At 49.5% G+C, this 25,601-nt stretch overlaps 1 protein-coding gene across 1 annotated transcript; it reads left to right on the forward strand.

The window, feature by feature from the left end:
* Positions 1–54: 54 nt before the first annotated feature.
* On the forward strand, positions 55–11,790 carry SNRPD3 (small nuclear ribonucleoprotein D3 polypeptide). The gene is made up of 4 exons (XM_037158734.2): positions 55–178; positions 1,427–1,570; positions 9,284–9,476; positions 11,322–11,790. Exons 2-4 carry the CDS (start codon positions 1,445–1,447, stop codon positions 11,381–11,383), a joined length of 381 nt encoding a protein of 126 aa, XP_037014629.1. The 5' UTR covers positions 55–178; positions 1,427–1,444; the 3' UTR covers positions 11,384–11,790.
* The last annotated feature ends 13,811 nt before the right edge of the window (positions 11,791–25,601 follow it).

Consider the following 25,601-nt stretch of genomic DNA (forward strand, 5'->3'; position numbering starts at 1 on the left):
CGGAGGTGAGACCGCGCTCAGTACCAAGAAAGGAAGGGGACGGGCTCTGCGCGCGGAATCTTGGGAACGCGTGGTACTCTGGGAGAACGGTACCGCCATTCGCTTGTCTCACGCCCTCGCAGTAACTTGGGTTGCTTCCACCGCTGCCGCACCAGGAAGGAAGAGGAGGCCGGAGCCGGTGAGAAGAGGCCCAGGGCAGGGGAGGGTAGGCCGAGGCATCCGTAAGGGACCTAGGGCTTGAGAAGGACGCACTACTGTGGAACTCTGCAGGGCTCGGGGAGGGAGAAGAGCGGGAAACCCGGGCCACCCAAACCTCAGAGGCGCCTACCTAGAGCTTGGAAGTGAGTTTATTAGCTTTACCCCGAAGTACATACTCTTCATTTTCTATTCCTCTCCGGGCCAGTGTTTTTGGAAGTATGCAGGCCACTGAAGTCATTTCTGGCTGGCTGCCTCCATCCCCTGAATACTACCTGGGGAATCCCTGTAAAACTTCCTTGCATCTTTCCTCCTTCCTTCCCCCTTCCAGGCATTAGCGCCTCATGCTTTCCACACTGTTCCTGAAGTTTTATCAAGTTTCCCTGCTTCTCAACTGTTAGATCCGTTTTCTAAGTGCTGTTGCCTTTCATTGGATTGTTCTTACCTATAGTCTTGCAGTGGTTCCCCATTGCCTTCAGCGTAAAACTCGGATGTCTAAGACTTCTCATCAAGGAAGCCTGTCTTTTCCAACCTCACGTTTCCTTTCCTCCCTTGAACGCACACGATGGGTTCCAACCTTCAGTCTTTGCTCATTTCGGAATAAAAAAAAAGTCCACTTTTTAAAAAATTCGGTTGCAGGGCACTTGCCCTGTGATTTTGTTTTTCCTCCCAAGGTGAGCATTTCTCACTTGGGGCACATTATCACTTTGTGAACATTTGGATGTTTTCTTTTTAGCCTTGATGGTAAAGTGGAGGGTCAAAGGGCATTGAAGGGGTTGAATTAAATGCACAATCCCTTCTGGATTTGCCTGGATCCTTTGTTTATATCAGCAATGATCAATACTCTATGTACGCCCAGCGTAGCCACATGTGGTGGTCGAGCACTTGAAACTTCGTGTTTAGTGTCACTGAGGCACTTAATTTTTAAATTCTGTTTCACTTTTAATAGTTCCGTATGGACAGTGGCTGCTGTATTGGACAGCCCAGGTCTATATATTGTGCATTCCCAGAGGGTGTTACCCACAACTATGGGTTGACAATACATTATAAGGTACATGTATTACAATTCTCACTCCTCAGACACACACACAATTGGTTATTTGATGAAGATAAAATGACATATGGTAGCAGAGAGGGAGATGGCGTGTCAGGCCTTGAGGGAGGCATGGTGTCTGCCACATGCCTCCTCAGTCTCTGAAAGGTGAACTGACTGTTGTCTTTCTCACTGTAGAACTCTCTTCCTGCCAAGATGTCTATTGGTGTGCCGATTAAAGTCCTGCACGAAGCTGAAGGTCACATTGTGACATGTGAGACCAACACTGGCGAGGTGTATCGCGGGAAGCTCATCGAGGCGGAAGACAACATGAACTGCCAGGTACCTTGCTCTGTACCTGGTGTCGTGGGGAAAGCTCGTGCCCTTATCTTGGAGAATAGAAAGTGGTGATTGAAAGTCTTTTCGAGGTTGTTCTCATTGAACAGTTATTTAGGGAGTGCCTGATGCGTGCTGGAGACTGTTACAGGTGCAGGGATGTGAGCATGAGTAAGCCATTTGGAATGTTGGAATATTTAACTTGTCCTTTGTTTCTTAATTCCATAACCATTTTCGCCCATATTTGGGGGACCTGTTTAAGAGAAGTAGTACCGTTTCCTTCGTTAGAATCCTTCAGGTTTGGGCCATTATCCATTTGCCTCCACGTGTTTGTATAATACTTTGTAGTTAGTAGAATCTTCTGTTCACTTACTGCGTTTATTTGCCATTTTTCTTGGGGGCAGGGGCTAAGTCTCGTCTGATTATAGGAACTGCCTTTGATTGTAGGTGAGTGGGCTCCGTGCAAGTTTTGTTACCTGTAAAACAGGAAGAATAAGATTAAAGGACTCATCTACTGAGTGTCACCTGCTAATAAATGTTGGAGCAGCTTCCTGATAATGGTGTTCTTCCCTTGGCACTATTTTGCCTTTTGCTAAAATCACATGGATCAGTATGGCATTAAAAAGTATCAACATACTTTCTCCTTTGTCCTTTAACCATCAGTTAAGAGCTGAGATTTTGTAGTCAGATGTTGGTTTGAATCTTAAATGACCTCGGGTATGTTAATCACCTCAGTCTTTTCGTCTGTGAAATGGGGATGGTGCTGTTTTTGATCCTGTGTGGTATAGATGCCAAGACTGAAGAGTATAGTGTGGGGCAGAAATGGCCTGGCCCTAGTACCTCTGCTCTAGTCGGTCACTGGCTGGAGTGCCTGGGGAGAGTGGCCTTGGGGTGACTACTGTGGTAGGTCTCAAAGGTGGCATCTGGAGGCTGTCGGCTCCCTGCATTCCATCCAACCTGTGGTCCTTGCGGAGGGAGGTCTCAGCACAGGGATAAAGCCCATGCCACAGGCTCGTTCCCGAGGTCAGGTGAGTTATGTGTGTGCAGCAGCCAGCTCAGCACCTTGTGCATTATAAACTCAACATAGAGTACCTGTTAATACCTCCCAGGTGAGAAAACAGAAGGTCAGAGAAAATAAAGTGACTTATCCTAAGTCACACTGTGTCAGGTGTCTGTTCGTCGCTTCCCAGGATCATTCCTTTTTTGTGGTTTCTTTGTAGCCTTGAGCAGCATCGTTCCACTGAGTTGACCAGCTGGTGCAGTTTCCTGGCATCCAGGGAGATAGGCGTCTGGTGACTGCACGTTTCTCTTCAGGGTCGATGCCATGGAGTTGGTTGGCGTGGGCTCTCTGCAGGTCACACCGACCTGTGGCCTTGGCTGCCTTTACCTTTGTGAGGTGCCACAAAGATCCAGCCCTCTGGGTTAAGGCATCCTTGCTCATTTTAAGGTACTTTAGTTTGGTGAGTAGCAGGCAAGACTTGGGCGGGGTGCGGCGTGTAGAGAATCGTGATGTGTTTATTTGGACAGCTTACTGAGCTTCAGGGCCTCGGACTGCCCGTCTGACCAGGGCACCCTGGTGGCCTCTCAGAGGCAGCCAGTGTGTGCACAGACTCCACGGCAGACATGTCTGGAGTCTGGTTGCAGGGCGCCTCCTAGTGTGGCTGGGAGGGAGCTTTTGACCTCCAGCACCCTCTGTTCTCTCCTTTCTAAGTCAATTAGGAAAAGAGGACCTCAGCCTGAAGAACATAGTTGCAGAATACATAAGCAGATGCTCGTCAGTCAGTGGGGCCCAGCTACCTGCCTCCAGCCTGCATTAATCTTCTAGGGCTGCCATAACACGGTGCCACCGTGGGTGGCCTAAACACATTCATTCTCGGGGTTCTGGATGCTGGAAGACTGAGATCAAGGTATTCGGGGTTTGTTCTTCTGAGGGCCATGAAGGAAGACTTGTAGATTGGTCAGCTTATTCCTCTGTCTTCAGGTGGCCTTCTTTCTTTTTCTTTTTAAAGATTTTATTTATTTATCTTTAGAGGGGAAGGGAAGGAGAGAGGGAGAGAAACATTAATGTATGGTTGCCTTTTGTGTGTCCCCCTGCTGGGAACTGGCCTGCAGGGAACCAGCCTGCAACCCAGGCATGTGCCCTGACTGGGAATCGAACCCCGAATGTCTGGTTCGCAGGCCCACCCTCAATCCACTGAGCTATACCAGCCAGGGCTTCAGGTGGCCTTCTTTCTGTATGTGCCTTATCTTAATCTCGTAATGACACGAGTGTTGTTTTAGGGCCCAGTTGCCTTTGTTAAAGATCCAATTTCTTTTTTCTTTTTTTTTTTTTTTTAAATTTTATTTAGTTACTTTTCAAGTACATTTTTTTCCCTTCCCCCCCCCCCCGCCCGGTCTCCCCCCTCCCTCCCATTCCCCCCCCCCACCCCCAGTCCTCATCTCTGTGTCTTTCATACTTGTTCCTCAAAAGGATCCAATTTCTAAATACAGTTATATTCTGAGATACTAGGGGTTAAGACTTCTACATAAGAATTTGGGCGGGGGGCATAGTTCAGCCCATAACAATGCCAAGATGCGAGGCTTCACGGAGGCCACCTAAACCTGCCACATGGAATAAAACCCAGCAGGCTGTGGCAGAGCCGACCCTGGCGGCGATGAGCCCACTGAGCACAGTTCACTCACTGTCCCGGGTACCGGGGACCGATGGGTCCGGCAGCACCTGTGGCCTCATTTGGAAACCTTGGGGATAAGAGCTTCCTCTCAGAACTATTTCTGCTGGTTCTGTGCTAAGGGCAGCTGGAGTTTAGCGTTTGCCATTTATGTTGGGTTTTAGTAATATTTTCTGCTATAAAAAAGGTCACGCCACAAAGATTGGGAAAACAAATGAGAGAATCCCACAGCAGTCAAAACTGGCATGGACTTTCTCCCCTAAGGGTATGTTTCAGGTTTTTATTACTTAACTTTTACTTAAGTTATTACTTAACTTAAGGATTAGAGAGTGCTCTCTGTCCCTTGTCTTTCAAAAAGAGTTAGAGGTGGCTTACAAAAACTCATTAGTAGGATACAAGTAACAGGTAGGTCAAGGTACAGCTAAGCTCATCTAAACAAGTGAAGCCAGGAGTCAGCACCCAGAAACATTAACTTGACTCCCTGCACATTTAATAAAGGGATGTTCAGGTGTGAACGTGCAGGCAAAGGGAAGTGATCAGTTCTGACATGCATCGTGTCCTTAAGATAAAATACCACTTGTGTGGTTTTCCCAGGCCACTCAGATTTGGCAGACATTTTTTTCCAGGGATCTGGTGGAGGTCATATTAGCTAATGTGCCTGTACAAAATGGGCCTTCTTTTGGGGTTCCTTAAGTATTTTTAATGTCTATAATAGCCCTTTTTTATGTTTGAAAATGTAATGTATCCATATGTTAAACCCAGGATGAGGTCCCTGAGATGGTGCTTATGGGGTCAGAGGGTATAGTCACTTCTGTGCGTCTGAGGTTTGTTTGGCTGGGAAGGCAGGGAGAGGGAGTCTTAGGGAGTCTTTCCATTCCCCACAGTTGCGAGTTGAGTGTAACCTGGCAGCCAGTGCCGTGGTACGTGGCGTTGGCCCTGGGTGGTAGTGCGCCGAGTATGGCTGTACGGAGTATCTGCTGGGGGCCCATGTGCCGGGGTAGCGAGGAACGCCCCGCTTCAGCCGGCTTTTGTTTGTCGCAGAGATGGGGACTGATGAAGGAGTCAGCCCGTCTCTTGCCCAGCTTGGGTACGGATGACAGGACCAGCGGCCTCCATGTGGGGAAGCTTCTGTTCTTGGCTATGCAGAAGCACCAGGGGCTTGAAGCACCCGGCTTTGCTAAATGTCAAGGGGGGAGCTAAGGGGTTTTTCTTCAAAGTCAGAAAATAATTTTTTTAAAGAAAGAATTCTTCTAGTCACATATTTGGAAAAATCTTGAAAACCATAAAAGGAGCTTTAAGGTGAGGAATAATGAGTAGAAGTACGCACACCATTTTGGTTTTATAGACCAGATTCAGGACATGACTGCTGGGTGCTCAGAGTGACTGAGTGTGGAAGAAGCCGATCTGAACCGAGTCTCCCGTCCCCAAGTCCGTGGTTTCAACCAGTCTCCACAGATGAGGCACAGCGTAAACCCGTTAGCTCCTCTGGCCTCCCGGTGAGTCAGACCCTCAGCTCTGTCAGATCTCAGGCAGGAAGAGGAGAAGGGGCTCTCCCGTTAACGGTAGGGCAGAGCGCTTGCCGTGTGCCCGCCCCAGGAGTGCCGCGGCTGGGGGCTCTGCGGCGCCCCGGCACGGCTTTGCTTCCCTGGGGCCGGTGCTCTTCTGTCTTGGCCTCGGCTGTAACAATGTAACGTAGTAAAAGTTAGGTGAGCGGCTGTGGGGCCGTCATCGGGTGAAAATAAGGGTTACTTGAACACCGAGGCAGTTAGTTGATCTCATCACCAAGACGGCCCCTAAGTGACTAACAGGTGAGCAGTGTGTGCGTTGTGGATGGGATGAACGAAGGGGTGTTCGTGTCCTCGGCGGGACAAAGTGGATGGCATGGGACATCATCATGCTACTCAGAATACCAAGCAGTTTAAAACTTAAGAATTGTTTTTGAATAATTTTCCTTTTAATGTTTTTGAACTATGGGCCCTGGCTGATGTGGCTTAGTGACTTGAAATGCCAGCCTGCAAACCAAAGGGTCACTGGTTCAATACCCAGTTAGGGCATGTGCCTGGGTTCCTGGCTAGGTCCCCAGTTGGGGGCGAGCTAGAGGCAACTGGTTGATGTTGCCTGTGTCTCACACATCGATGTTTCGCTCTTTCTCCCTCCCTTCCCCTCTCTCTAAAAATAAGTAAATAAAATTTTTAACAAATATTTTTGGACCTTGGATAACCATGGGAACTACCACACTAAATCCTGTCTTCCGCAGGATGTCATTGAGGTTGGGCACTTGGCTTGCTTACGCCATCTGTGTTTCATTGTGGTTATTTGGGAAAGTTGAGTAAACTGGGTGTTTTTACCTTCATTAAAACCTCGCCCACTGAAGTTGCTGCCTTTGACTTGCGATGGGAACATAGCTCAGGCTCATTACAAACAAGCTGTGTGCGTGGGTGGGTGGGCGGGCGGTGGGCCTGGGGGCTTCGTGCGCAGCGCAGTTGTTCCTGCTGCGGCAGGGTGGGGTGGGGGGGCGTGAAAGCAACTGCAGACCGAGTTCTGAGGGCTCGATGGGAGGGAGGGTGCTGCTGGCTCCGTCCGGCTTCAGCCAGCACACACACTGTTGCGAAGACACTTGGTTTACATCTTGTTGCTCTTATATAACAGCCTCTCTCAGGGATTTCCAAACCAGACCGGGACACTGTGACGGGAAGGAACGAGGTGTGCTGGAGAAGCGGCTTGGCAGCGGTGCAGCCCCCAAAGTCGACTTTCTGTCGTTTTTGTTTTAAATCTCAAATGCTTCCCTCAAAATAGACATTTGTAACTGTCACTTAGAATCACCATTTACCGAGTCCTATCACAGGGTCGACGATAGGAACAACATTTAGGTATACGTGTCTCCTTCAATTTCCTCCTTAATCGTTCTGGAAGTATGCGGCGGGTGAGAATGGGTTTGGTCAGATGGGCCTGGGTCTCAGCCCCAGCCAGGCCACACAGGCCGTGGGAGCTCGGGCAGGGGGACAGAGAGTGGTCCGGGCTTGGCCCTCTGGGGGCAGGTCTGCCTCTGCCGGGCTGGGCCCCTTCATCTCTAGTGGCGGTGCTGAGAGTCTGCCTCTCACAGGAGCGTGTGATGTAAAGTGCACTGTTGCATGAAATGTCCCGGGACACCAGTAAGTGCCCGCCAGGCATTGCTTTGTTAGGCGTGCTTTTCCTCGCCGTGTAGCTGAGGGAACGGAGGCTCGGGGTCCGGGACACTCAGCCAGGGTTACTCCCTGTGAAGGGCAGGCCCGGGCCTCACGTGCGGGGTCCCAGGTCTGCTCTGTCTTCTGTGGAGTCATGGGGGCGTCTGGGCTGTGAGCCCGGGTCACGGCCATGTTCCTCTCTCGGAGTCTGACCGTGTCTGGTGTGGCACCAGCGTTTATGATGATCTTCAGGGCAAGAACAGGGTGGCAAGGACTTAGAAACTGTGAAATTTTGCTAAGTGCGCTGGGTGTTCAAGCCCAGGCTGGGTGGTCAGTGAGCAGTTAGAAAAGTGTGAGGGAGCATAAGATGGCAGACAGCTGGGGAGACAGCACAGCTCTCTGTGGTGTGGGCTTGGCCCACTCGGAGTAAACCACAGTCCTCTTTCTTCCAGAAAATTCGTAAAATAGCCTCCTTTTCCTGGTATGTCTGCTACCCTTGGAGGTTGGCACTGGCAGTTTTGGGTCACCTCCCCACATCAGGCCAGTCTCCTGGCTGGTCTCACTTCTCGGCTCCCTGTCCCTCCGTCCCTCCACACACAGTTTACCCATTGGCACACTTGTCCTTCCAAAGTGCTACCCTCATCCTGTCCCCCCTGCCCCTGCCCACGACCTTCAGTGACTCCCACAGTGCCTGAGCTGGTGGCCCTGCCCTTCGTCCCACTGCACTGCTCCAGCCCTTGCGCCGGCCCTTCATGCGGGCACTGCCACCTCCGCTTTTCAGCCCTTCCTCGCCAAGCCAGAGGGGCTCTTCTCGAGTGCGCACTCCGTGGGAATGGGAACCTCACCTCCTGCATGCTTGTGACCCTCACGATGCCCTTGCAGTCTGTGTGCTATGAATGGCAGATGTAGGAGAGGGCGCAGTTTGGGCAGACAGATCAGAGGCTTAGAGTTTATCCCCACTGCGAAGTGCACTTCACATTGCTGCCAGAGAGGCAGATGGCAGCGTTACAGCTCTGGAACCAGGCCACCTGGACTTGCGTCTGGAGCCCCTGCCTTCTGGCTGTTTGACTTTGGATGAGTGCCTTAGTTTCTTTAAATCTCTAAAAATGGAAAGCTCATACCCACTCTGGAGATGCTGTGAGGACTATGTACAAGGGTGGGCTCTTTGTAGTACAGGCCTCTCCTGTTGGGTGAGTGTTCTAGGAACCCATCTGGATCAGTGTGCCAGCTGGCGTTGTTGTGAGAGGCTGTATTCGGCTTCAGTGAACTTCTTATGAAGACTCTCTTCAACGCGTTTGCCGCTTTCATGGTGGGTGGTTTACGAGTGAGTGCGCCTGCCCACACCAGGCTGAGTGTTCAGCAGTGTTCGGCCAGGAATGGCCCGGCCCCTGTGCCACACCTTCCCTAGGCACCCGATCTGATTCTGAACGACATTTTTTGTTTCCCCGGACGAAAAAGTTCTCAAATGGAAATGTTTTGCTGATGTGGAAGAGGTGAAACAAACAACAACAAAAACAGCAGAGCACCAAAAGGGATAAAAACTGACGAGTTCAAAAGCTGTTCTGAGCAGTGGGAAGATGTCTCAGTAGGTGCGCTGATCAAATGGAGAGTGCTTTGAAGGGGACTGAGGTTTAAACATAGAAGAATAAATACACTGTCTTTTATAAATTCCAAGTTTGGGGGGTCCACTTTCATATGTTACTTAGCACAGTTCCTGGTGCACACAGTAGGGACTTGCCTTCCCCCGGCTCTGCCTGGTTCCTTTATTTCATGATGTCAGTTTGTGCATTTCTGGACTCCCCCACCAGCCAAGGCTCCCCCTCTTTGTGGGCCCCTGTTCTGCGCTGGTCCCACTGTCCCTTCCTGATGAGCTGACTTTCTTCCAGATGTCCAACATCACAGTCACGTACAGAGACGGCCGAGTAGCACAGCTGGAGCAGGTGTACATCCGAGGGAGCAAGATCCGCTTCCTGATTTTGCCTGACATGCTGAAAAACGCACCCATGTTAAAGAGCATGAAGAATAAAAACCAAGGCTCGGGGGCTGGTCGGGGGAAAGCTGCCATTTTGAAGGCCCAAGGTAGGTGTCCTCGTGTGCTGGTGGGAACGTGCAGCGCGCAGTGTGTCTTCCGGGAAAGGGGCCCACCCCCCACCCCCCCACCCCACCCCGCTGTCACCTGGGTGTGGAGGTGGACCTGCCTTCAGCCATCTCCACGCCCACTACCGCCCCTTGGACCTAAACTCTTGGGCTCCTACCTGTGAGGGGCTTGTGGCCTTGTCCTGCCCTCTCTGTCTTGCCTTGCCCAGTTGCATTCCTAAGGCTTAATGCAAAATCCAGTGGCTCTTTAGAAAAAAGGTGGAGACTCCCACCTTAAACAAAGAGCAGATTAGTCTTATCTCTAGGAAGAGCCCCTTGTTTCCAGAGTCATGGCCAAGGGACCTGGGGGAAGCTTGCTTGACTTCCGAAGCAGTGGGTGACAGTTCCCTGAGAGCCCAAGGACACGCGTCGCCCCTCGGCATAAGCTGGGGGAAATGCCGGTGGCGGAGACCCGCTTTCGGACCAGAAGTGCGCAGCGTAAGCCACCATTGTCCATCACAGGCGTAGGCTTCGTTTTTCAAAGCTGCTTCTATTTGAGAGTCAATTCTTCAGCATATTCTGAAAGTGAGACGAGCCATTTCCCAGGGACTTAGTCTGGCTTTTCTTCTGGGTTGGCGGCGGCATTGTGTTTGGGTCTGCAGAAAGTTCTGCCATGTCGACTGGCTAAAGAAAGCCAGTACCGTTGTCAGAATCTGCCTCAATGTTGGTAAAAAAGATAGTGTGGGAAGGTCACTGGATTCTCTATCAGTCTCTCTAGCTGCTGTATGTATTTTGTATATGAGGTAGCGTTTGGGTTGAAAGCTGCAGTAAAGCTATCCTTTAAAATGCCTTGCTGAAAAGCAGGTGGTTAGTCTTCTTGCCCTTTGTAGACGAGAGGCAGTTGTGGGGAGGCAGTACCAGAAGCCCTGGGCCTTCCGTCCTGGGGAAGGACCGGTTTCAGGAGCGCCAGCTGTCTTGCTAGAACTGCTGTTCTCTCTGCTTTCTCAGGGGAGGGCCCTCCCCATTGTCACTGCGTGACTGTACCATCTTCTCTAGCAAAAGGGGAAACCCAGTAGCTGTGCACTGGAAGGTATTTGGCAGTGGATTTGCCCGGGTCCACTGGCTTCTGCCCGTGCCATGTGCGCCTTTCCCAGCCCCTTGCTCTGGTCCTCTCAGCAGGTGCCGGGTTCTCAGGTCACTTCCCTCCCCTTCGGGGAAACTCCAGGCTCCATAAGAGGCCAGAAGGGTGAGGTGGCCATTGGGATATTTTCACCTGTCCTTGAAAGCCGCTGGCCTTCTCCTAGACCCCTGGTAGTACTCTGCGTGGAGAAGGGTTTGTTTTTTTGTGAGTTTGTTTGTTTTGCTATTATAAAACATTTCATACATGCAAAATCAGTCAAAGAATAACAAAACCCCTCACCTAAATTTAACAGAGGTTTATGTTTAACTGTGTTTGTTTCAGAATTTTCAGTGTGAATTGAACGCATCTGTTATGTTTTATTAGCCCAGAGCGGGGCCGACTCTGGGAACTCCTCTTTGCTGTGGCTCCCAGACTTGCCCCCCAAGACCCTCGGCTCCCAGTGCCCTGCGGGCCAGCCTCCGTGGAGAGCGGTGCCGGGCCAGAGGCAGGAGCCCGGCTCCCGCCCCACCCTGCCGCCAGGCACCAGTCCTTGCTTCCCTCTGGCTTTCCATTTTCCCTTGTGAAATGTGGTGGGGTCGGGGGTGGTGGCGGCCGGGTGGCCTTTCAGGCCTCTTCCTGCACCACTGCCCAGAGCCCCGGATGCTGCGGGTGTGAGCGCTCGCTGACCGCGCTGACCTGGACTTGTCCTCTCTCTTCCCACCTTTCAGTGGCTGCGAGAGGAAGAGGACGTGGAATGGGACGCGGAAACATCTTCCAGAAACGAAGATAAATTTACCTGCTGAACAGAACTTTTTCCTTCTTTTTTTTTCTTTCAAGTTATCAAAATGGAGTGGAATATGTGCTTGTGTGTGTGTCCTAGGTGTTCTTTCTTTCTTTTTTTTAATCCTCACCCAAGGATATTTTTTTTCCTTTGCTTTTAGAGAAAGGAGACGGGAGGCAGTGAGAGAGGGGTGGGAATTTGATGTGAGAGACAAGCATCGGCCAGTTGCCCATCGTGCCTGCCGTGCTGGAACCCGCACCCCTCGGTTTGCAGGGTGGTGCGCAGTCGGAGTGCACAGGCCCGGCCGTCACAGGTTTTCTTTTCACGTCTTTCCCTTTAGCTCAAGGGGAATGTCCAGCTCAATAAATATGGTTGTTATTTTTTTTGTTTCTGAAAAAATGCAGATTGTGTGTTCATTTTGGAGTTGGGTGCTTTGTCTGCCTTGGCAGCAGGTTAAACTTCGATGCCCTGGCAGATGTCCTGGAGAAGGGCCAGTACTTTGAAGTGGCGCAGTTACAAGAAGGGTCCAAATGGCTGTTCCAGGCCTGTTGGCCAGATGAGCCCTGAGAGAGCTCTGCGGACCCACAGGCTGCCTCGTTTATGTCCACACACGGCACTGCACTTTCTTCTTGTTCAGGGAACCTTTATGGGAACGTCAGCGGTTCAGCCTGGAAATACGGCGTGGGTGCTCTGGCTCAGAGCCTGGCGGCTCCCCCTCTGGCTCAAGCAATCTCATACTGAAAGGTAACTCAGAGAATCTTAGTGGCCAGCATCTATGGCTCCTGCACTGGCTTTGCAAGCAGTCTTGTGGGGACAGATTCTTGTGCATTTATCAGAGCATCTCAGCATTGGTTGGCACAGTTACAGCTCTTCATGTAGCAAAGGCAGAGAGGGCAGGATGTGCAAAGCGAAATACTGAGGAAAGCACAGGAATAGGCAAAGCATTCTGAGTAAGTCAAAAACAAGACCGTCAGTATAGGATGAGCTGTGGCAAAAAGTGTGGAAGGGGGATCCATTCCCGGCCCTTCGAACATGGCTTGTTAATGTGTTGTCCAAGTAATGGAAGAAGAGGGAGAAGAGAACCCAGCATGTCCGCCAAGTGGGCGTTAAATAGGGGTTTTTCAAACAAGCTGCTTTATAATCATGGCACTACCAAGGGGCAACAAACCCTTTGTTAGTTCTGTAATAAAGAACTCAGGAGCAGGTGTTGGTCAGAAACCATGGACAGATCTTAGGCGTGACCCCACCCAGACCCTGAGAAGTTAAGGGGGTTCTTACAGTTCTGTTCCTGATGAAATGTTCACAGTGAAAAATCCAAAAACTTTTATAAAACGATAAAAATTAACCTGACACAGCTTTGTAAAAAGCGTTATATCCTGCATTTTAGAAGAAAAATCAGTTGTTCACATTGAAAGAGCAAATAGTTCTGCAAGGTTTATCCTGAAAAGAGACACCATCCCACCCTGCTTGCCTGGGCCCCCCTTCTCTGCCTCAGGGCAGCCCCCTGTCAATTTCCTGGCTGATGTCACTGGGATTCGCCACACCGGCTCCTTGATGTTTCATCCTAGGCATTACCTTTTCTCACTTGTCTTCTGCCCACTGAGCCTACCCGCCCCACTACCTGTCCCCCTGATAACTGTGACTCCGTTTAGGTCGTATTCATTGTTTACAGGTTATGGCTGGTGTTTAAGTCACAACCGAGTCATGTAGTGGACTTTCCTGCAAAACTTCCTTTTCCCTAGAATTAATCATTTTCGCTTAGTTCTGTCCCCTTGCCACTCATTCAATCCCAAACTTACCTAAGACGTTAACATACCACCTGTTTCATCCATTTTTAAAGGTTTTATTTATTTTACTTAAAATATTTTTTTATTTTTAGAGGAAGGGGAAGGGAGGGACAAAGAGGAGAGAAACACCAGTGTGTGGCTGCCTCATGTGCCCTCCCTACTGGGGACCTGGCCTACAAGCCAGGCATGTGCCCTGACTGGGAATCGAACCAGTGACCTTTGGTTCGCAGGCTGGCACTCAGTCCACTGAGCCACACTACTTGGGGCTCATCAGTTTCTTGACCTGGACCAGTCTGGACTGACTCTGCCTTGGGCCTAATGTGTTGCTGTCATCGAGGGCCCTCCCCACACTTCTCTGGATCTGTTTTCTGTGTAACCTCCTCCTCTCTTGATTGATTACCTCATTCTGGTAGAGTCTTGCTGTATAAGAGGTGCACTGGAAGTAGTTTTTATAGACTACATGTCCGAAAATGGCTCTCACTGGATTTGATTGGTTCTGCTGGGCTAGGATGGGATTTTCCTTTAGAATTCTGAAGGCATTGTTACTTTTTCATCTGGCATTTGACGCTGCTTTAAGTCTGAAGCCCTTCCAAGTCCTGACTCCTTATATGTGACTTTTTCACTTCTGTTGCCAGCGTTGTGAAATTTCACGATGACGTACCTTGGCAAAGGTCTGTTTTCATGCATTATGCCAGGTCCCTGAACCCTTTCACACTGGGCTCTCATCCTTCACTTTTGGGAAGCTTTCTTGAATTTTTGAAAAATTTTATTTAATTTTAGAGAAAGCGGAAGGGACGGAGAAAGAGGGAGAGAAACATCAAGGTGAGAGAGAAACATTGGTTGGTTGCCTCATAGGTACCCTGATCGGGGATCAAACCCACAACCCAGGCACATGCCCTGACCGGGCATCAAACCCGTGACCTTTTGCTTTGCAGGACATTGCCCGGGGTTGCGCCAGTCAGGGCATCTTGAATTATTTTTTTAATGATTTTCTTTTTTCGGTTTTCTTGTTTTTCTTAACCCTTCTGCACCTGCACTCCTTGTTTTCTTGTCTTCTGATCTCTTTTTATGGAAGATTTATTTCCCCAAGCTAATTCTCTGAATGCCCCTTTTTGTTTTTGTTTTTTTCTTTTTTAGTAGTACCCTGTGCCAGGGTTGCAACATCTTATCTCTGGGAACATTGACGTGCTTTGTTTTTTATTTATTTTTAAGGGTATGTTTATTAAAGCTGGGGATAGTAAGGGGCCTTGGAGATGGGCTCAGGGGTTGGCCCGGGGAAGAGCTGCTGCTGCCCATTGCTCCCCTGGGTGCAGGTCTCGTGGGAGCCTTTGGCGTTCAGGGCATGCGCACCTGTGGGGGAGGGAGGTACGGGCGTGTTCCTGGGGGTGGGGCACACCTAACATGCTCGCTGAGCCTTTCATCTTCCTGCCTAATACATTCCCCCCCTTTTATTTTATGCTTTTTTGTGTTAGACTTTTCTTAGCAGCCTGCTGTTATTGGTAGTATAACTGTATTTAAGATTAAGGGATTAAAAAGAATATGCGTTTGTAAGGTGATCCGATTGACCTTTTGGGGGTAAAACCCCCATGCCCACATCTCCAGGACTTCCTCTTGGGCTGGTCAGATTCCCTGGAGAAAACTTCCCGTCTTCTGTCAGGAGGGGTTCACCTTGAACGGGAGCGCAGTGCGGGGAGAGGCCGGGGCAGTTTCACGCTCAGGCACATCCAGATTGACATCACCTCCGGGTCTCCGGGGGGCCTCGTACTCCACAAGCCTTCTAGCCCCCAAGATCGGATGTGTTTCCAACTTTCTCCATGTGGAGGGACAATCTCAAGGTCATGGTAGTCTGAATATTTAAGCAAGGTCTCTTTTTTAGAAAAAATGTTTTCTTTGAAAATATTTTAATCTAAAACGGAAAGCAAGTTGACAAGATAAAGAAGATCTTGAACAAAGGATGAGCCTCTAAGAAGGTGACTAGACCCAAACTGGAGAGAGATGCTGGTCTGGCTTCCTGCACCACCCACCACTGCTTCTCCCCGAGCCTCTGGCCTCCGGTCTCCCCAGCGCAGGGTTTAGACTTGGTTCATTCACTGATGTCTCAGCTTCTACACTCACCTACCAGGTATTCCATAAACTTTCCTTTTTTTAAAATAAAGCATGTAGGATATGTCTGCTTCTGGCCAACATGGAGGTACTTACCTAGATTTACCCTCATAACAAAACCACAAAACTCAAGACACTGAAAGAGTAAACCCCAAGGATGGGAGAGAGGCGGGCTCACTCCCCTCTGATAGTTTCCAGGCTGTGGCACTGGGAGGGGGAACTCAGGGACCCTGCTGGCCTGACCAGAGCTGAGAGTTCAGCATGGCCGAGGCTACTGGGGTTCCTAGGGCCAAATACCACAGACAGGAAGGGTGCACAGACCACCAGGAGATCTGCGGGGGGTCCCTCCCGAAGAGTCAGAATACTGACCGGCACAGGTGCACGGGAACGTCCACATAAGAAACGTCCACGTAAGAAATGTTCAAACCTGTAGAGGGTTTTTGTTCTAAGAGTTTATCTGAGCCAAGCGGACGACATATACAGGGGAAGACAGTCTCCAGGGCTCTGGAAAATAGCGCTGCAGTTTCCTCTGTGCCTTTGAAATGGAGGCGGGAGAAAGCAAGGCAGGAGTCAGATTACGGGCGAGTTCTGGTTCTGTGGACTCGGGCTTTGGAAGGAGGTGCCCGAAAGGGCGGGCGTTCACTGCAAGCGGGTTGAAAAAGCATTACAGAGCTGTGTTAACCTAGGTCACAGAAACAATGGGCCGGGCCATTGTTTGCTTAAGGCAAAGATAAGCCTTTTACTAAAGGAGTTATAAACCTGGGGTATAACCCTCACCATGACCCCTTTAGGAATTTATGATCAGATCACATCATGAAGTTACTTTCCATGGAACCCCCTCCCTCCATTTTTTTTTTGTCCCCAGAAACTAACCGAAGACGGAGAGAACCATCAAAGACGAGTTGGTAACAGTACCTGGCATCAAACTGAGATGAGAATAGTTCCCCTTCTTCCCAGACAAAAACTAAACCCACAGGGTACTGGGTAGCCTTAGGGCCTCGTGGGGATACGTCGGGTGAAGCAGGAGAGAGGGGAGAGCACAGCCTGGAGCTTTTGTTTCCGCAGGGAAGGGATGGGTGAGGCAAGGTAGGCAATTTTGAGCAAGTTTAGAATTGGATATTTGAATAAATTCAGAGGGGTCTGGGCTATAGGGGTAGTCTCTAGTTTTCCAGTGCATTGCCCAGGTGGATTTAGGGCAAGGAAAGTACTGACTTGGTGTGTGAGAGCCAGAGAAAGGGGGCAGGGGCAGACTTCGGGCGGGTTAATTTGCACGAGGAAATCACGCTCATGTGTGAGTGGTTCACTGTCATCTGGGAATTAACTAACTGGGAGAGGGAGTCTCTCCAGGTTTAATAAGGACGCAAATGTCAAAGTATCATAAAAACAAAATGAAATAAAAACAAAATTAAATTAAAAGTTAATACAAGTATTCCGGGAACTCTGGCCTCATAAATGAGGAATAACTAGCCCTAGACTGAGCAATGCTCTGGACTTGCCTAGCAACTCCTAAAAATAAGACTGGAAAGGAACAAACTTTTCAAGCCAATTAGCTGTATCCCAGAACAAAGCTGAGGGAGATCTGTAAGAATATAAAAGTATCCAGCGCCCTACACAATGTCTGGAATCCAGTCAAAGACCACCCACCAGGCTGCAAAAAGGTAAGAAAGCCCCCATAAGGAGAATAATGAAAACAGTTTCAAAATCAGCACAGAGAAGGACGAAACATTTTAACTATGTTATGTATTCGGAAAGTCAAGTACCAAGATGGAAGATTTAAAAAAAAGAAGAGGAGGAGGAAGAAAAGCAGAGAAGGAAGAACTTCAGCTTCTATAACTGGATGCGGTTAACAGCAGAGTAAACATTGCAAAAGAAAAGGTTAATGAATGTTAAGGCATGGTTGCAGAAACTATCTAAAATGAAACACACAGAAAAGAGAATCTGAAAAAGAAAAGAGCTATGGAACAACTTCAAGTGGCCTAATATGGGTCCCAAAAAAGAAACAATGAGGGGGACAGAAAAATTATTTGAAGAAATAGTGGCCAAAAACTTTACAAACTTGATACTATAAACCCACAGATCCAAGAAGCTAAATGAACTCCAAGGAGAAGAAGCATGAATAAAATGATACCAAGACATAATGTGAAACTTTGCCCAGGCTGGTGTGGCTCAGTGGATTGAGCACCAGCCTGTGAACCAAAGGGTCACCAGTTTGATTTCCAGTCAGGGCACAAACCTGAGTTGCAGGCCAGGTTCCCAGAAGGGGGTGTGTGAGAGGCAACCATACAGTGATGTTCCCTCTCTTTCTCCTTCCCTTCCCCTCTCTAAAAATAAAATAAGTAAAAAAAAAATTTTTAAAGACATAACTCAAAACCACTGCTGAAGGAAAAAAAAAGCAGCAGCTGGTGGAAAAAGCCTGTTATAACCAAAGGAACAGGTAAGGAAGATGTGTCACTGAGAACAGTACAAGACTTTACACAAAGGTAATGAAGCAACATATTTAAATTATTAATTTAAAAATCTGTCAATCTAGAATTTTATACCTGGAAAAATATATTTCAAAGGTATTTTTGAAGGCAAAATAAAGATGTTTTCAGACATACACAGGCTGGAAAAATTCATCACCAGACCCGTTACACAAAATTTAAAAAATGTTAAAAGACCTTTTTTTTTCCTAGCGAAAGGAAAATTATACCACAATTAAATGCGAATGTACACAATAGAGTGAGGATCTCCTCTGGGGGTTATAACACATGCATAACAATATTAGCATAAAGGCCAAGAGGGGAGAAAGGAAAGTATGCTATTGTAAAGTTCTGATACCAGAAATGGGACATTACTTGGAAGTTGACTGTGATAATTTAAAATACATAATTAAATCCCAAAACAACACAAAAATAACAAAAGAGTTAAGCCGATGCTCAAATGTCCAGTACATGATGAATGGAGACACAAAAGGGATCCATATAATAGAATATTATTTAGCTGCAAGAAGGAATGAACAGCTGATACGCGCTACAACATGGGTGAATTTTGAAAACACACCAAGTGAAAGAAGCCAGAAGAAAGGGCCGCGTATTGAAGGGTTCCATTTACACGAAATGTCCAGAACAGGCAGGTTCGTAGAGACAAAGCAGATTTGTGGCTGCCAGAGGCTGGGGAAGGGGAGAGCGGCCAGGGCCTGCGTGACGGCTGTGGGGTTTCTTGCTGTGGTGAGAGAATGTTCTCTCAACTAGAGAGCAACAATGGCACACAGCACAGAAAATGTACTGGAAGGCACGGAATTGTGCACTTTAAAGTGGTGAAATTTATATTTCATATTATCTGAATTCTACCTCAATAAAAGTTAAACCAACAGAGGAGATTTATGATTGAATCATAAATATTCACAAAGAAGGCAGAAAAAGAGGAAGAGGGTAGCAGAGCAGGTCGGGTAAATAGAACGTAAAGAACAAGATGTTGGGCTGGAGCCTAATCATATCAGTGATCGTATTAAACGTAAGCAGTAGAAACACTCAGATTAAAAAGCAGAGGTTGTCAGGTTGGATTAAAAAAAGCAAGACCCAACTACATGCTACCTGTAAGAAATACACTTTAAATGTGGAGACATAAATAGGTTAAAAGTCAAAGGATGAAACATGATAATACCACTGCCTACACTAATCAAAAGAAAGTTGGAGGAGCTCTGTTCATATTGGGCAAGTGGGTTTCAGAGCAAGGACGTCAGGGATGATGAAGGTCATCTTAGAATGATAGCATTAGTTAATCAAGGAGCCGTGAAAATTGAAACATTTATGCACCTAATAATAAAATAGCGAAACACAGGAAGGCAAAAATGGATAGAACAGCAACAAGCAATAGATCTTTGAAAATGCAATCAGAAACTTCAGTTCCCCTCTCAATAACTGATAGAGCAAGTAGGCAGTGAATCAGCAAGGATATGGTGAACTTGAACACTGCAATAAATCAACCCAATGTTTACTAACACGGCCCCAAAATAACAGAATGCACCTTCTTCTCAAGTGCACACGGAACATTCGCCAGAATTCAAAGGCCATGTTAACCATGTTGTCTGGCCACAGTAACATTAAATTAGAAATCATTAGCAGAAAGATTCTTGGAAAATCTCTTAAATACTTGGAAACAAAATAACACTTCTAAGTAACCCATAGATCAAAGAAGAAACCAAAAGAGAAATTAGTGCTTTGAAGCCGCTTGAAAATGGAAACGCAACATATCAAAATTTGTGGTGCCACCAACACAAAACTTAGATGAGGTAATTTATAACATTAAACAGCCCTGGCTGGTGTAGCTCAGTGGATTGAGCACGGGCCTGTGAACCACACGATCACAGTTCGATTCCCAGTCAGGGCACATGCTTGGCTTGCAGGCCGGTTCCCTGCAGGCCAGTTCCCAGCAGGGGACGCACAAAAGGCAACCTTACATTGATGTTTCTCTCCCTCTCTCCTTCCCCCCCTTCCCCTCTAAAGATAAATAAATAAAATCTTTTAAAAAATTAAACATATATATGTACTAGGAAGTAAAAGATCACAGATCAATAGCTCAACTGTTGTAACAGCGTACAAGAAGGTTCATTTAAGAAGCTAGAAGGGAGAGCCAGTGAAGTTGGAAGTAGGCAGAAGAAAGGAAATAAGGATCAAAGTAGAAATCAATGAAACAGAAATCAGAAAGCAACAGAGGAGAATTAGTGAAACCAAAGGTAATTCTTTAACAAATTAATAATATCGATAAACCTCTAGCCAGACTGATCAGAAAAGAAAAAAAAGACACAATTATTAGTATCAGGAGAGAGGTGATTACTACTGACTCCACAGGTATGCAAAGGAAATATTTTAAACAACTTTATGCCACTAAATTCAAAACCTGAGACGAAATGGACAAATTCTTTAAAAGACCCCAAATACCAACTCTCACTTTAAGAAGAAATACCTGAGGACTTCCGCCAAGATGGAGGCATAGGTGGATGTGCCGTGCCTTCTCACACAACCAAGTTTAGAGACAATTAAATATTAGCAACAGAAAACACAACCAGAACACGGAAAATTGAACTTTTCAGAAGTCCGTTAACAACAAATTCTTCAGCCTGACCGGTAAGGGGAGAAACCAGCGGCTGGTGAAGCGGGATTGCACAGGAGGACTCGGTCAGGCAGACTCAGGCGCAGAATCCAGACGTGCGGAATCTAGGCGCAGGGTTGGACCTAGTGAGCGACCGAGCGAGCCACCAGGTGAGCGACCGTGGGGGAGACAGTGGGGGAGCGGGGCTGCGTGTTGACTGTGGTCTCGCATTTGTGCGCGGGCGGACAGGCGAGGGAGTGGGCGGTTCGACCGGGGCCGGCAAGCGGCAGTGGAGGGCACCGCCATTTCCCCCGCTCTGACCCCACCTCCACATACAGCGTCATAACCCAGTGACTCTGAGTGGCCCGGCCCAGGTGAACCACCTAAGACGCTAATCCTCACCCAGCTGTGAGAAACAGCAGAGGGGGTTGCCATTTCCCCGCTCTGACCACGCCCCCACATACAGCGTCACAAACCAGCGACCTGGGAATCCAAGGCGCCGCTTCTCACACTTAAAGGGCCAGAACAGACCAAAAATTTTGCAAGATCTCAAAGGCCCAGAGCCCATAGATCTAAGCGATGAAGAAATAGCAAAACTCTCAGACGCACAGTTCAAAACACTGGTCATCAGGATCCTCACAGAACTGGTTGATTATAGCCACAAATTAGACAAATATATGAAGGCGAAACTAATTGAAATGAATGGAATTGCACAGGACACCAAAAGCAATGAAAAGGAAACTGGGACTCAAATCAATGGAGTGGACCAGAAGAGAGCAAATAATGGCCAAACAGAAAAGAGTCAAGAAGAAAGAATTCAAAGAAATGAGGAGAGTCTTAGGAACCTCCAGGACATCTTTAAACGCTCCAACATCAGAATTATAGGGGTACCAGAAGGGGGAAAGGCACAGCCACCAGTGGAAAACTTATTTGAACAAATAATAAAGGAGAATTTCCCCAATCTGGCAAAGGAAATAGACTTCCAGGAAATCCAGGAAGCTCAGAGAGTACCAAAGAAGTTGGACCCAAGGAGGAACACACCAAGGCACATCATCATTACATTAGCCAAGATTAAAATGAAGGAGAGAATCCTAGAAGCAGCAAGAGCTAAGGGGACAGTCACCTACAAAGGAGTTCCCATCAGACTGTCAACAGATTTCTCAAAAGAGACCTTACAGGCAAGAAGGGGCTGGAAAGAGGTATTCCAAGTCATGAAATCCAAAGACCTACAGCCAAGATTGCTCTATCCAGCAAAGCTTTCATTTAGAATGGAAGGACAGATAAAGTGCTTCTCAGATAAGATCAAATTCAAGGAGTTCATCATCGCCAAGCCCTTATTATATGAAATGTTAAAGGGACTTATCTAAGAAAAAGAAGTTAAAGAAACATGAACAGTGAAAGGACAACAAACTCACAGTTATTAACAACCACACCTAAAACGAAAGCAAACTAAAAGGACAGCTAGATCAGGAGTGGAAACATAGAAATGAAGATCTCAAGGAGGGTTAGCAACAGGGGAGTGGGAGGAGGAGAAGGGGGGAGAAGGTACAGAAATAAGTAGCATAGATGGTAGGTAGAAAATAGATAGGGGGAGGGCAAAAATAGTATGGGAAATATAGAATCTAAAGAACTTGAGACATATGGTCATAAACTAAAGGGGGGGAATGGTGGGGATGGGGAGGTAGGGTGGAGGGGAATGAAGGGGGGAATAGAACAACTGTAACAGCATAATCAATAAAAAAATTTAAAAAAAAAAAAAGAAGAAATACCTGACCCGACCTGCCCTGTATCTATGAAGGAAATTGGAATTGTCGTTGAAAATCTTCACACAAAGAAAGCTTCAGGCCCAGGTACCTTTTCTGAGGAATTCCACCAAATATTTAAGGAAGAAATAATATCAGTTCTACACAAACTTCCTCCCAAAATTGGACAGAGGACGATATACATCTCCGCTCATTCTATGAGACCAGCATTACCCTGATACCAAAAATAGGCAAGGACATGACAAGAAAAGAAAAACATGTTGAAATACCACTATCCAAGAGAAAAGGAATCATATGTTCATGCAAAAACTTGTACATGAATGTTCCTAGCGACTTTGTTTGCAGTAGGTAAGAACAAAAGTCAAATGCCCATCAACAGGTGAACAGGTAAACTAGAGCACATCCATCTGATCGATACTACTCAGCCATGACCAAGGTACATGCAACACTGGTGGGAATCTCAAAGTGATGCTGAGCGAAAGGAGAGAGGGTGCCTGTGTGATACCATGTATCTAAACTCTAGAAGATGCAAACTAGTCTGCAGCGACAGGCAGCAAGCAGGTCAGGGGTCGCTTGTGGATGAGGTGGTAGGGGGAGAAGCGAGGCCTCACCAGGGCGCGCGAGGAGGAACTTCTGTGTGGTAGAAATGTTCACCGCCTTGATTGTGGTGGTGGTAGTTTCACAGATGTCTACACGAGTCAAAATGTGTTACACTGCACACTAAACTTGTAGCATCGCTATGTCCACCGTAATGTGGAACAGGTCGCTTTTCTACAAGTTTCTTTCAGGTCCTCTCGACATCTTGGCAAGGCAGGGTCAGGCTCGCGGAGACCGAGCCCCGGAGGGGTGAAGGCACCTGGAGCTGGCCCAGGCAGACGCCGGAAGTGAGCGTGGATCCTGCACTCCTGGGCGCAGGGCTGCGCTTTGTTCAGTCTGCCCAGCACTTCCAAGCACCCTCCTCGTGGGTCCCTTTCAGTCCCGGAAGAGGGCAGAGCCTGCATCCTCACTGCTCGTCTCCCCACCTACTTTGCACGCAAGGAGACTGAGGTCCAGGGAGGTCCTGACTGTCTTATTCCAGGGGCAGCACAGCTGGAGGTCTGAGCTCTGCCACAGGACACCACTGTGGTGGTCTCCTGGGAAGAGGCATGCTCAGAAGTTCCGGCGAATCCTGGGCCCCCGGGACAGCTGTGCGAGAGGGCGCATCGTGCAGTTAGCACTGCAGACTGAAGCCAGGCAGCCCAGCTCACATCCAGGCTCCTCCAGTTCCTCCTACACTTTGACCTTGGACAAGTCACTTAACCTCTCCCTGTCTCAGTTTACTCGTTGAAGGAGTATAAAGTCATCGGAACAGTACCTGTCCTGGAGAAAGACAATGGAAGTACTTGTTAAGTAAATGACTTCAGTCCTGCCTGGTCTCAGAGGTTTGGCTCCCACCACTCCCACCCAGAGATCCCTGAGGGAGGCCCTCCCAGCACTGACGAGCCCTGTGCCCCCCAGGCGGCAGGCACTTTCCAAACCTTATGTCACCCGCGCTGCATCCAGCAGGATGAAAGGAGGCTTGGTTTACCTAGTTCCAAGATGAGGGAAGAGGCCTGGAGAGAACCAGACCACCAGCTGGTGGCGTGGCCTGTCTGCCTCCGAGACAGACTGGATCCGGACTAGCCTGAGTGAGGCCCACCTGCCGCCTCCTTCCTTGGAGCCTGGGCTGGAGCCAGCCTGGTGGGTGCTCTGCCCACCAGGCTGCGTGAGTCACAGAAACCCCCCGATTCCTGGAGAGTCGCAGCCTCTCGGGTGGTTGGGAGGCCCGATGTGAGCATCCCTTGGTGGGGCCGTGGATACCTGCCTGGCAACAAGGCCAGCCCTCTTCTCCTGAGCTGTTTCATGCTCTGGCTCTGCTGCTGCTTCAAGCGTCTCCGTCCAAGAGGCGGGGAGATTGAGACCAGCTGCTGCTGCCCGGATTCTCCCAGAGCTCGCCTGGCAACTCCCGGCTCAGGTCCTCACACCGTCCTGGTGGGAATCTCTCCGAGAGGTGACATTCAAGGTTGGTGGGTTGAACCGCGACCAGTGGTGGGCAGGGAGTGAGGAGAGCTGCAGGGCCGGAGGGCAGGAGGCAGCGTGGCATTTCTCCAGCAAGGAGTCACGGGCGACGGGGGCTGCCTGTGAGTGACAGCAGGCTTATCAGCCTGCCGGGCCCAAGGCCAGCTTCCCCATTGTCCCCTCTCCACTGGCCCCTTGCACCTCCTGCCCTGCTTTGCCTCTCAGGGGAGCCCCAGCCCCTTGGTCCAGGGTGGAGGCACAGGGAGATGCTGCTGTGACTCCCGAGCCAGTAGGCAAGGCGGCCTGGGAGGGTGCCAGACCACAGAGAGAAAGGACAGACCCAAGGCCCTGGGACGAGAAGGCCTGGCCAGGTCTCACAGCAAGTCAGGAGCAGAGCTGGGCCCACAGGGGGCCCCTCACACCCTTCCCATCACCTCCGGGTCAGGGGTCCTGGGAAGGTGCAAGCCAGTGGGGCCCGACTTGAGGTGGGGCAGGCAGCCCAGAAGGGGAGTTCCTCCTCCTCACTGCCTGCTGCCTGGTCCTGGTACCAACACCATCTCACCCTCACCCTCCTTGGCCATCTCCCTCTGGCCCAAGAGGCTGCTATCCATCCTGCTGGCCTGCAGACACGCTGTGGTCCCTGCCAACGCACAGGCCCCTGGTGGGAGCTGCTGGGCCCAGGGACACAGCCCCGGACCGCCTCCTTCTCCTTGGCCCGTGGGGCCTCCCTCTGCTGCTGGATCCCTCCTCCTGCAGACCTGACCCCCTGGCTCTGCACAGGAGCCTCCTCACTCTGGGTCTCAGTTTCCCCCCAGACGTCTCTCAAACCCTTTTCCGTGTCTGCCCTGCCGATATCCAGTTGGGGTGAGCCCCAGTGCTCCATGCAGGGCTGTGGGGTGGCCCCGGCACTGGGCTTTTGGTCTAGAGCCTGGCGGGGAGGGAGACGGCCCTCTGCTGGGAGCGAGCCACCTCTTGGGGCAGCCGGAGGACGGCTGGGCCTCAGAGTCCCCTGCTGCTGGCGGTGCCCACTCCACTCCATGCGTGTTCCCTTGGGCTCCCCACAGGGGAAGACCGTGCGCAAGGGCCCCCGGGGCCTGGAGGGGACCTACGAGCTCTCCATCTCTGGTTGATGAGCTCCCTAGCCCCGAGGAGCTGCCCGCTCATCAAGTACAGGAGGTCTGGGGGCGGGAACAGGGTGCTGGGCAGGGCTGTGCTCGGGGGAGATGGGCCTGGCCTCCTGTCAGCAATGCTGTTCCAGCCCAAGGGGCCCCGGTCGGGAGGTCAGCAACCCAGTCCAAGGCATGAGCTTGCTGTGGGCCCCATTCTGAGCATGGCCCCTCTCTGGGCTTCCAGAGTGTCCCTCCCCAGACTGACCAGATCCTGCCCAGAGTGAGGGCCAGGTCCCTGGAGGGCTCCTCTCACCGCCCAGCCGGCAGATGGACCTGCCCCCTACACCTTGGTCTC

This window comes from Artibeus jamaicensis, unplaced genomic scaffold, assembly GCF_021234435.1.
Source record: "Artibeus jamaicensis isolate MK-2021 breed Jamaican fruit bat unplaced genomic scaffold, CSHL_Jam_final contig_1128, whole genome shotgun sequence".
In the NCBI taxonomy this organism is placed as follows: domain Eukaryota; kingdom Metazoa; phylum Chordata; class Mammalia; order Chiroptera; family Phyllostomidae; genus Artibeus; species Artibeus jamaicensis.

Bases quoted from the DNA above. Each gene is read 5' to 3' on its own strand.
- SNRPD3 (XM_037158734.2), top strand. From the start codon at position 1,445: ATGTCTATTGGTGTGCCGATTAAAGTCCTGCACGAAGCTGAAGGTCAC. The intron at 1,571-9,283 runs GTACCTTGCTCT...ACTTTCTTCCAG, and splicing joins AAGACAACATGAACTGCCAG to ATGTCCAACATCACAGTCAC. The intron at 9,477-11,321 runs GTAGGTGTCCTC...CCCACCTTTCAG, and splicing joins TGCCATTTTGAAGGCCCAAG to TGGCTGCGAGAGGAAGAGGA.